Source organism: Cornus florida, unplaced genomic scaffold, assembly GCF_030987335.1.
Source record: "Cornus florida cultivar Cherokee Brave unplaced genomic scaffold, ASM3098733v1 CherokeeBrave_3.0.0_Hap2_Chr04, whole genome shotgun sequence".
NCBI classification, from domain to species: Eukaryota; Viridiplantae; Streptophyta; class Magnoliopsida; order Cornales; family Cornaceae; genus Cornus; species Cornus florida.
The window spans coordinates 54,766,389-54,778,619 of NW_026775574.1; the positions used below are offsets into that span (position 1 = coordinate 54,766,389).

The 12,231-nt window shown below is 33.1% G+C and overlaps 2 protein-coding genes across 2 annotated transcripts; both read left to right on the plus strand.

The window, feature by feature from the left end:
• Positions 1-5,181: 5,181 nt before the first annotated feature.
• LOC132304977 (uncharacterized) lies at positions 5,182-8,544 on the plus strand. Its single transcript, XM_059802672.1, has 5 exons — positions 5,182-5,356; positions 5,431-6,653; positions 6,757-7,385; positions 7,471-7,755; positions 7,836-8,544. The coding sequence occupies exons 1-5, from the start codon at positions 5,182-5,184 to the stop codon at positions 8,542-8,544; spliced, it is 3,021 nt and encodes a 1,006-aa protein (XP_059658655.1).
• Positions 8,545-8,776: 232 nt separating this feature from the next.
• Positions 8,777-11,929, plus strand: LOC132304979 (uncharacterized). The gene is made up of 6 exons (XM_059802673.1): positions 8,777-8,794; positions 8,917-9,351; positions 9,668-9,874; positions 11,239-11,346; positions 11,436-11,684; positions 11,924-11,929. The coding sequence occupies exons 1-6, from the start codon at positions 8,777-8,779 to the stop codon at positions 11,927-11,929; spliced, it is 1,023 nt and encodes a 340-aa protein (XP_059658656.1).
• The last annotated feature ends 302 nt before the right edge of the window (positions 11,930-12,231 follow it).

Consider the following 12,231-nt stretch of genomic DNA (forward strand, 5'->3'; position numbering starts at 1 on the left):
AAACAAGTTTACTTGTAGAGAATGAGCATGCATCGACTCGATTTCTTTAGAGATTTTTAGACTGCATGGAATAGTTCAAAATGGTCATACCACCAAACATCTATGTAAAATGAGACTCAGGGAGCATCCTAAGCTACCCTAGAGTGCTAATAACAGGAATCATGATACATATACATGTAAGAAACAAATCAAGGATGGAATAATCCAAGGAACACTACAAGAAGGATGCTTGAATACGAGCTAACAGGGATCACATTATCGATGCAATTAACATGATTGGGATATTTCAATTAACAAGGTAAGAGAAATGTGTGAAGTCAAGATCATGGCATAATATCTATGCAAGTAAACAAGATTGGAACATTCCAATTAACAAGACAAGAGTAATACATGAAATCAAGAACAAGGCATAAGATCTATGCGACTAAACAAGGATGGAACATTCCATGAAACACGAAAAGAGTTATGCATGAATCAAGAACAAGGCATAATATCTATGCAATTAAACAAGGATGGAACATTTCCTATAACATGAAGAGATTTTAAATATTCAAGGAATGCAACACTTGAAATTTAAAGAGTGAAATCAAACAATGTGGAAATTTGGATATCGCACGGATTAAAACCGTACTCTTGGGATCACTTTAGGGCTACCAACCCAAGGGTACCCTCCCCTGGTCTTGGGATCACTTTAGGGCTATCAACCCAAGGGTACCTTCCCCTATTCTTCGGATCACTTTAGGGCTAATAACCCAAGGGTACCTTCCCCTGTTCTTGAGATCACTTTAGGGTTATTACCCCAAGGGTACCTTCCCCTGTACTAGAACCAAGTCCTAGTCATGAAAATTCTTGATTAATATCCCTAGTCCCAAAAATTAACAAGTTGTGTAAGTCAAGATTGTATCAAATACAAGAAATGCATTAACCACATTTCATGCACAACCAAGATTTTGGAACACACAAGTCATGCCCTAAGTTCATCAACTATAATAGCATGTGAAATGTCAAGAAATCATAGTGTGCATCTATATAGATTACAAGCAAGATATATATAGCACATGGAATCCATTGATGTAAATATACCACAAGTATAAAGTTAATGATTTAATTATTTACTAAGCAATACATGAATAATTAAATCATTCTAAGACAATTATATAAGTTCATTAAACATATTAATGAAGTCAAGATACAAGGGTTCATGATGCTCAATAAAAAGGTACAAGTTCATGAAATACAAGTACAATTCATAAGTTTAACAAGAATTCAATATCAAGGCATGATTAACTCGATGGAAGCATACAAGGGAATTTAATCTATTTAAGGGATTAAATTATCAAGATTTCAAGGTGAGTCAAATGTCAAGTTACGAGTTCACTTCATACTAGATACAACCATGTGATTTTAAGTTCCATACAAAGGAATAAATAAATGCAAGTTTCAAAACTTATCCGATTATTCTCGATTTGATACATGTGAAGGAACTTGTCAAGGAAAGCATGAATGCCAAGTTAGAAACTTAATCTAGACCTAGGAGCCATTGAACTGATTTTAATTAATCCTTTTAATTAAAATCTCTAAGTTTTGAAATTCATCCAAATGATCTCAATTTAATATATGTTATACAAGATGTCAAGACTTGATTTAAAAACATGATACAAGTGAATTCTATGCAAAACACAGCCATGAGTATTAAACTCTACTACTAGAAAAAAAAAAAAAAAAAAAATGAAAGGTTTCAAAACCTATTCAAATATTTTAGATTTAATATATGTGAAACTATATGACATACATATCAAGAATATCAAGTCGAATTCCAGTGAGTGAATAGTACACTCGGGGCAATTTAATTAATCAAATTAATTAAATATTACTAGATTTCAAAACATCTCCGATTACTCTCAAATTAATCTATGTTGAAGAGCATGCTAGGGCCTAATATAATATGCTAACACATGTTGATTTAAAGCTAGATAAGGCCACATGATTTAATATTTTATTCAAGATAAATATTTAATAAAATCTTCGTTACTTGTCCAAATGATCTAGATTTAATATATGTGAAACTATTAGACATGCATATCAAGAATATCAAGTCGGAATTCTAATGGAGTGAATAGTACACTCGGGGCAATTTAATTAATCAAATTAATTAAATATTACTAAATTTCAAAACATCTTCGATTATTCTCAAATTAATCTATGTTGAAGAGCATGCTAGGGCCTAATATAATATGCTAACCCTTCTTACTAACAGCGCTAGGCCGAGTGTAAGAATCAGTTTCGGAAAGCAACTAAAATTTTACGCTTAATAACTTCAATATGAGGATGTTTTATAAAGGCCCAAGGACTTAGCCTCATGCCTTAATCTAATTTTTGAATCATAAGGGGAACATCTTTAAAATCCATGATAGTTGAGGTCCATGATAGTTGAGGTTTATTTCTGATGAAATATAGAATTATCTGGTGTAACGCCAAGTGTCAGAGATCTTTTTGTTTTATTGCTTTTTCAAGATTTCAGATGGTGATGTTCTTAATGTAATACATTGCTACAAATTAATATTACTATCACCTAATGGTGCCAAAATGGTTATCCAATAATCTTTCAACACTTAGATAGAGACAGGTGATTCTTTCCATTAAATGATGTATTTACTCCTTACCCATGACTGATACTTAGATCGGACTTGCACAAGTAATAATCTGTCCAGTAATGAAAAGTCATCCTGCTTTTTAATTCATTATTAAATGATACACTTGTCTTTTAATTCATTGTATAGAACCATAAAATTTTATAAATAAATAAAAATATAGTAGATTCGATCTATGTTTCAATAAAATGAAAATTTAACACTTATTTGTAATCCTTTCATCTCGTATATGATATTGTGTTTGGTGACCTTTATACCAAGTATAAACACTGGTTTAGGCTAAAAGTACAGCTATTATTGAATTTTCCTCAACTTTTACATAGTAGCTGGACCTCATAATGAGACATCATAACCATAAAATTTAGCTGTCGTATCTTTTTGATAGAATCACTCACATATGATGAATTGTAAGTAGTACTAAATTGCATGATCATTATCAAAACTTCTGGTGTACATATGTTTTAAAAGTAACAATTATTTTTATTCTTATTATCAATTCTATACATAACACCATCTAGCCCAAGGAGTATGTATACATATAAAGTCTAATGTGTCTCCTCATAAAGGATTTACTTCAATTCAGAATCCTTTTCATACCCAAACACCCTTCTGATTCAGGATTGGATATAGCTTCCCATTTGACTTCTCTGCTACTTGGTGCTTGAATTCTGAACCAGTCCAAAGGAAAGATCACAAAATTTACTAACTAGTATGAATATTTGAATACCAACTGAAGTCTAGCAGAATTGTTAGGTCAACTTAGTTCTAACACTTGTTGATAATTTTATCCATTAATTCCTTCCAATATCAGGCCAAAAAAGCCTACTAGAGATTAATGAGAGTCCAAAACATATTATTTGAAGCTTACCAGTTTCTATATCATGAATAAAAACTGACACTGACATCACTAAGGATAAATAGATCATCCCACTTTGAAATGTGAAATTATTATATACAAAATTGCAGAGAAAGCTTCATGAAGTAGGTAAGAATATATAGGATCTACTCACCTAAGCCCTATAGATTGTTAATATATATATATGCACAGCACCATTTAAGCTGACAAAAAAGGTAGCAATAGTAACACACTATAATATTATCAAGGAAGTAGTAGGTTACTATTAATATGTTTTGAAGACAAAAATTAAAAAAAAAAATAAAAAATCTAGCCCACCATATAATAGGATTTCACCACATTAACATTTATAAAGCACCTAGAGGGCCTATATCCCTATCTTAGTTCCTCACATGCTGTTGTATTAAGGGGATATTGTCAACTATGCTTTTTTCTTTCACAAAGGCTGCTTGTTTAAAACCTCTTCCCCCTCAAAGGGCTATCATTTCCTGACTACCAAACATTTTATTGGGGTCATCCATGTTGGACTACCAATATTTCTGAAATAACCTAGGTGTTATGGAACTAGGTTCATAACTTTACTTGATGCAGAAGGTTTATTAGCCCTTATTCTTTGACATGATACTTCTGCCGATGAAATCTTCTTATTATTCTTCTCATTTAATTTTCTTTTGTTCTATTGTGAGCATCAAGTTTAGATGACCTAGAAAGCATCAGTTGGATGCTTTCAAAAAGCATGATAAAGCCATAGTTTCATTTTCATAGAAATATTTATATCAGAATAGTTTCATTTTAAAATGAAATTTTTTATATCAGAACAGTTTCATTTTGTATTAGAACAGTTTATGAATTTTTTACTATCATAACAGTTTTATTTTATATCTAAACAGTTTATCAAATTTTATTATATCAGAACAGTTTCATTTTATATGAAATTTCATTTATCAAAACAGTTTCATTTTCATAGAAAGCATGAAAATGGTTTAACAATAATTTATTCATGTGCATTTCTATGCATTTTGTCATTGATGCTTATATATATATTCAGAATTTTATTTTTTGAAGAATGCAATTGATGTAAGGTCTCTGATTATGTAGTGATTATATCTTATATGAATGTATTTAATTGCACATATGCATTTCAACTTATGAGTTTTCTGTGTTTGAGATTCAATTGCAAGTGGTAATAAATTTAGACTTAAATTTAATGCTAACTTTTTCAAATTTTTTTATTTTATTTTATTTTATAATAACAAAAATTCAATTAGTAAAGTGGCCATAGTCTACATATATAATCACAAAATTGATCTTTTTTTACTCATGATGAAGTTTTTGTAGGTTATTAATAACTTTTACTAGAGTTATTGAATAAGTCAGCAAAGAGCTATGGGGGATAAAGGCTGGATGCACCTTGATGACAGGTTATTAGAATAACAAATAGCTTTATCGATAAAAGCTAAAACATAATAAACCTGTTATTTTTTCAATAATTAAAAGTTGTAAGTGTTCAATTGTAGAGCTTCAGAAGAGTATACAAATGGAGCAAAAAGATTTATCGCTTAGGCTTGAGGTAATGCAAGGAATCAAGATACCATTTTATGCCCCTGTAAACTTTATTTAAACTCACAATATCAACATTACCATAAGGTGTATGAGCATATAGTGGAAAAGGGAATGGATTCCAATTACACTGTATGGGTCTTTCATGGAGAGAAGAGGAGTACACAAGTAGTAAATGAAGGCAATCAAGATCGTATGGAAATACCTGAAACATATGAGATGTTCAAGGATATATATTTTGGTGGTGAAGACAACGCTGCTACAGAGCATATTGAAGGAAGTAGAGAGGGTGAGTTTAGAGAGGCGTTGGAATATGCTGAAACTCCTTTATATACAGATTGCACGACATTTACAATATGTCAGCAACTGTTGCTTTATCTAAGCATAAAGCTGCTTTTAATCTATCTGACACCGAATATGATGAGCTTCTTAAAATTCTTCGTGTTATGCTTCCACCAGATAACCAGCTTCCTGAAGGAATGTATGAAATAAAGAAGCTATTAAAGACATTTGATTTAGGGTATGAAAAAATACATGCTTGCATTAATGATTGTTGTTTGTTTAGAAAAGAAAAGGAGGATATGAATGCATGCCCAAAATGTGGTTCTTCAAGGTGGAAAATGAACAGACAGAATAGTAAGGTTCAAGAAGGGGTTCCGACTAAGGTGTTATGGTACTTTCCAATAGTACCAAGATTTAGGCGTTTGTATCGATCGATTGAAAAGGCTGAACAAGTATTGTGGCATTCAACAATTAAAAGTCAAGATAGAAATATGCGACATCCAGTTGATTCACTTGCATGGGATATCATAAATAAGAAGTGGCCGAGTTTTGCAACAGATCCTCGAAATTTAAGGCTTGGCCTTGCGGCCGATGGGGTCAATCCATTTGGTGATCTTAGCACTAAACATAGTTGCTGGCCAGTGATTTTAGTTATATACAATTTTGACCCATTGCTTTGCATGTCTAAAGAGAATTTGATGTTGACGATGTTGATCTCAAGGCCAAAGCAACCAGGGAATGAAGGGAATGATATTGATGTATTTTTGGAGCCATTGGTGGAAGATTTAAAGGAGTTATGGGAAAAAGGTGCTCAGCTTTATGATTCATTCACTAAATCTATGTTTAATTTGAAGGTGATATTGATGTGGACAATCAATGATTTACCGGCTTATTCTAATCTGTCTGGTCAGGCAACAAAAGGTAAGTGTGGTTGTCCAGTGTGTGCTAAAGAAACATGCTCAGAGTGGCTGCCATGTAGTGGGAAGACTGTGCATAGGGATACTCGGCGATTTCTTTCAATTAATCACAGCTATAGAAAGAAGAAAACTTGGTTTGATGGAAAAGAAGAATTGAGAAGGCCACCTAGAGCATTATTTGGTTCAGAAATTTTTCGTATTGTTGAGAATTTTGAGAATAAGTGGGGAAAAACACCTAAAATATGCATGAATTCCAACATAAATTCTTCCAAAAAACGTAAGAGGTCCAAAGAAAATCCTTCTGAAAAGAATGACACTTCCCAAAAAAATCCCAGCACTTGGCCATGGAAGAAAAGGTCTGTATTTTTTGAATTGCCATATTGGGAGGTATGTAATTTGAAATCATTACAGAGTTTAACTTTTAGGCATTATTATTTCTTTTAGGAGATCACATTCCTTACTAATAATTCATATTTTCTTGTTATGATAGGCACTACCTCTTCGTCACAGTTTGGATGTAATGCACATTGAAAAAAATGTTTGTGAGAGCATTCTCGATACTTTATTAAATATGAAGGGAAAATCAAAGGATGGACTCAAGTCTCGTATGGATCTAGAAAAAATGAGCATTAGGTGTGATTTGGACCCAAAGGAATCAGGCACGAAACATTACTTGCCACCAGCACTCTATACATTATCGAAGGAAAAGAAGGGAATTTTTTTAAAAAGGTTACAACAATTGAAGTTGCCTAATGCTTATAGTTCAAACATTGGGCAACGAGTCTCGTTGGGTGAATGTAAGATTAGTGGCCTAAAATTCTATGATTGTCATATTTTGATGCAACAATTATCACCTGTAGCTTTACGTGGATTAGCACATAAAGGTCCAAGGAATGCTATATTTCGCTTATGTGCATATTTCAATGGAATATGCCAAAGGGTGATTGATAGAAAGCAATTGGAAAAACTTGAAAATGAAATTGTTGAAACTTTATGCATGTTTGAAAGGTTTTTTCCACCATCTTTCTTCGACATTATGGTACACGTCACCATTCATCTTGCACGAGAAGCTCGTCTTTGTGGACCAGTGCACTTTCGTTGGATGTACCCATTTGAGAGGTAATCTATTTATCATATTTCTTTTTTTATATGTAGTTATAGATATTTTTAGTTTACAAATATAATTGCCTCATGTCATACACAGGATTATGAAGGTTTATAAAGGATATGTTAGGAATCGAGCAAGACCGAAAGGGTGCATAGCAGAATGTTATTTGGTGGATGAGTGCGTAGAATTTTGTAGTAAACAGATGAAAAAAGTATCTGAAATAGGTTTTCGTCGATCTAGAAATGAAGATATTGAATGTGAAAGTACGGAAAGAGGACGCCCAATATCTAAGGGGATTTCAAAACCCATTCCTCCTGACATGTTAGCCATTGCTCATCGTTATGTATTATTCAACAGTGATGAGGTTGAACCATACATAGAGTAAGATATTATTAATAAATATTTTTTTTCTTTAATAATTATCCAAAAAACTTGAATAACCATATTGTTTTACATGTTAGAGAGCATCGGGAGGAACTCAGGCGTTCTGACAGTCGTCTAGCAAGGAATGAACATTTGTTAGAGAAGAGACATATTGAGACCTTCAGTTCATGGATAAAAACTACGATCAGTGTAAGTACAAATGTATCAAGTAAGTTAAAGTGGCTTGCACGTGGCCCTAGAACAGAAGTAATGTCCTATTCTGGCTATGTTGTGAATGGTCAACGATTTCACACGAAGGATATTGAGAGAAGCACACAAGATAGTGGTGTTTCTATTGAAGCTGAAACTATATGCCGATCTAGTGTGAGAGACACAAATCAAATTACTGAAAAAATAACTTATTATTGCATTCTGAAAGATATAATTTTGTTGAACTACTACACTTTTGAGGTGCCATTATTTGATTGTGATTGGGCAAACATTAGAAATGGCATCAAAGTTGACGATGGATTTACGTTGGTGAACCTTCGTGAAGGTCAAAGTCAATTTGCAAAAGATCCATATATCCTTGCATCGCAGGCAAAGCAAGTGTTTTATTCTAGGGAATCCGAAACATCAAGTTGGTATGTTGTACTTAAAGCACCAATTAGAGGATCTCATGATGTAGATAGTTTTGAAGAAAACCCTTATGTGACTTATGCTCCTTTAGATGTATCAAGACTTGACATTGTTGATGATGATGATCATCCATATGTACGAGATGATTGTGAAGACATAATAGTGTAGAATTCAGGATTATAGCAAGTGTTGGTCTTATTTTTTGGTGGCTCTTATTTGGTGTGCAATCTGGTTTTGGTATATATGTCCATTAATAAAATATTATTTTGTTGTAAGAGATTGTTTCACTCTTTATTAGTGAGATGATAATTCATTTGTGTCATTGTATTACTTTGTTATTATTCTTCTCACTGCAGATTTTTAAGCTTCTACACAGATCAATTTTTACATCCTTTTCATTATGTCTGACAATGCCGAGGTAAGCATCAACCTTAGTTAATGTTTTTATTATTTGTAATTTAATGTTTAAATTTAGGTTTGACTATATTTTTATTGTGATTTTAATGTTCTTATATCAATTTTCATGTACTTGGAATGAAGAGTTCTAGAAAAGTTACAAAAAGATTAGAACGGGAGCGTCAAGCAATTTTGGCTAGTATTGTGCATCAACCCTCAGCTGTACGCATTTCTGATGGGGGTTCAAACTCCCCTCATACATCCACAGGTGACCAAAATGTAGGAGTTGGTGATCCTTCATCCAATCATGCTAGTTCTCAAGTCCCTACCCCTACGGACACCGCAACAAGTGCTACCAAACGAAAGGTTAGGGGGAAGTCTACATTGTGTGGTATTGGTTCATCACAAGAAAAGAAGCCCCGTGTGGAATTTGATGAAAATGATCATCCAATTGGGAAAATTGGTAAGAAATATAATTCAGCCCTTCCGATAATAGTGCGGGAGCTAGTGCCGGTAACTATACGAAGATGGAACACCTTACTAGAGCAATTCGGAGATGAATTATGGGAGGCTATACAGGTATTTTTCAATTGTTTATTTGAATAAAATGAGAGTATATTGGACATAAACTAAATATAATAATAATTAGTATGTGTTCTCTATTTCCTATTTTCTTTTATCTTTTGTACTCTTTAGAAGAAATCCTTGTGAGACTGAGCTGTGTGTATTATAGTGTTATTTAAGCCTACAATAAATAATTAATGCGTTTTAAGTGGAATTCTCATCATATGTTGTTTTTCAATCCATTCTTTCTTCTGTTGCCATGGTAGTTGTGACTATAATAAAGGAGTATTAATAATGACTTGTTTCCATCATATTTGGAATTTGACTACAGTTGCGGTTTAATGTTGACGATAGTGCATCCCGATACTCATTTCAAAAGATGGGAGCTGCATGGCGCACCTATAAATCAATTCTGACAAGTGATGTGCTGAAGGTGGGAAAAAACACACGAAATTTACAACTCATGAAGCCTCATAATGTGCCCACAATGGAGGAGTGGCTAAGTTTTGCTAGGCAGCGTTTATCAAAAGAGCATGCTGTGAGTATATATTTTGAATTATATGTCCTTTTTACCTTTTCGTTTTTCTACATGACGTATATAAATTATCTAAACTTTTGTATTTGTTGGTGGAAAGGCAAAAAAATCAAGAATTAAAAGCTAAAAACAAAACCCCCCACACTATGAGCCGGTTGGGATATGCTGGGTTGACTAAGGAGATGGTAATGAAATAGAATTTTCTATTTTTTTTAAATCATTGCTTAATTTGTGTGGGGTTTTAATATGTAGCAGTGGTTTTGAAGATACATATATATTGACACACAGTTATTATTATGAGTCATCCATATTCTATGTACTTGCTCACATATCAAACACATTAGACATAACAATAGGCAAGATACACTTACTCGCATATTAAACACATGAGACACAACAATGTATAACCATTGAATGCACACAAGTACTACTTTAGAGTTAAAAACTAGGTTTACAGTTTTTGCCAAACAATGCCTTAAGATAATTGAAAATCTCTTCAACTAAAAGGCCCCCCCCCCCCCCCGCGGTAAACTCCCGGTAAACTCCAACCTTCTTTCGCTAGGAGAGCTAAATTAAATGCTGCCTCCATTATAATTGGATCTCCAATGCTAACGTCCATCATGATGATATTTCTTTTCTCACATGCATTGGCAGGAAGTTTAAAATATGGCATGCAGGAATATGACTGAAGCATAATTTTAGTATTATGCTTGGATAACGATACAAGAAAATAGCTTTTTAGCTACGAAATATTTACTATGAAATTACTTTTGCAGTAAATAGTAATGTATTTACTAGGGAATATAAATTCGTAACCTTTACAAGATTGTATGTTTTATGTAGGGGTCGCAATTTATGCCCAAACCCATTAAACTGCCCAAGTTCGTTCGCTAAAATTAAATTACTTAGGTACCCAAATTGTACTGTTATTAGGGACTGAAATGTAATTCTACAGTAGCATAGTTCAGCCACTGATTCTCTTAATCATATATTAGAAAAATGTAGTTGCTTAGATGAAGAACACTGCAATTACACATAGGTATGAACACTTAAACAAAGCATAGTTTGTGAGGTCTACCAGACCTGAAACTATAATGGTCACTTTCTTGACCATGATTCAACTTGTTTAACTCTAAATCATCAATTCAATCATGCTTAGATGATGGAAAATCAGAGTATAACATGATTATAGCATGTTAAGTTCAGTTTTAGAAGCATAAACCAGAAAATCAATTCATACTTGAGGTTTGAGATATGAAAATCTATACCAACTTCTCTCATAGTTTTTATTTTATGAGAATCAACCTTGGTAATATGTTTTAATGTTTATGTTTAAGGGCTTTTTATTATTTTATACTCTTATGTAGAAAGAAATGTCAGACGCGCCCGACTCCATTACAAGAGTAGACGTGTGGATTAAAGCGCATAAAAGAAAGGACAAAAGTTATATAAATGAAGCAGCCAAGGAGGCAGCGGTAAAAAATGAATCCTTTTAGCTTAAGTAGTTGGTCATTTATATACTTATTAAATATAGAAGTGTGTTCTACATATATTATTGTTTTAGGAACAAAGGGAAGAATATACCAACACCACTCAAAGTACAGGAATTCATGATGATGCAATCTCACATGTAATGGGTCCTGAACATCGAGGAAGAGTGAGAGCATTAGGATTTGGGGTAACAATGACAAAAATAAATGCTCAGAATGATGTTTCTCGAAAATATGATCGGACAATTGGTTCCTTGGAACAACAATTGCAGCGACAACAACAAATACAACTGAAAATGCAACAGCAAATAAAAGCACTCATGGTAAGTGAACTCCATAATCAATAGTATGTATGTGTGTATGCACTACTCTTAGTCAATAAGTCTCTTTTTTAAGCATTATTAATTATTTTGTTTCTTTTTTTTTTTTTTCATCAACGATTCAATATTATGGTGGGCACAAAATGCTAACAACCAGTCCTGTCCCAATGCTCCACCTCAAGTCCCACCTACTGAAGATGTTGTCCATAAGAAGTGTGAGTTACTACATTATAATGGGACAGGAGTAATTTTTTCTAAGGGTGAAGTTGATTCAACTGATCCTGATGATCTTATAGATGATGTTCCTCTCGGTTTAGAATGTTGGAAAATATATATCACCCAAGTCATTGCACCCAACGTGCCGATGTAACGAATTCTTCAATCTTACAATACTCTTGAACATGTGATGGGTGAAACAATTGCATGGCCTAGCAGGTTCATCAAAATTCGTAAGTCCAAATACTTTTTTGAGCACGTTTTAAAAAGTTTTTAATGATATATGAATCTGAAAAACACTATTTGGTTTACATGTAGTGCCGAATGTAGGATA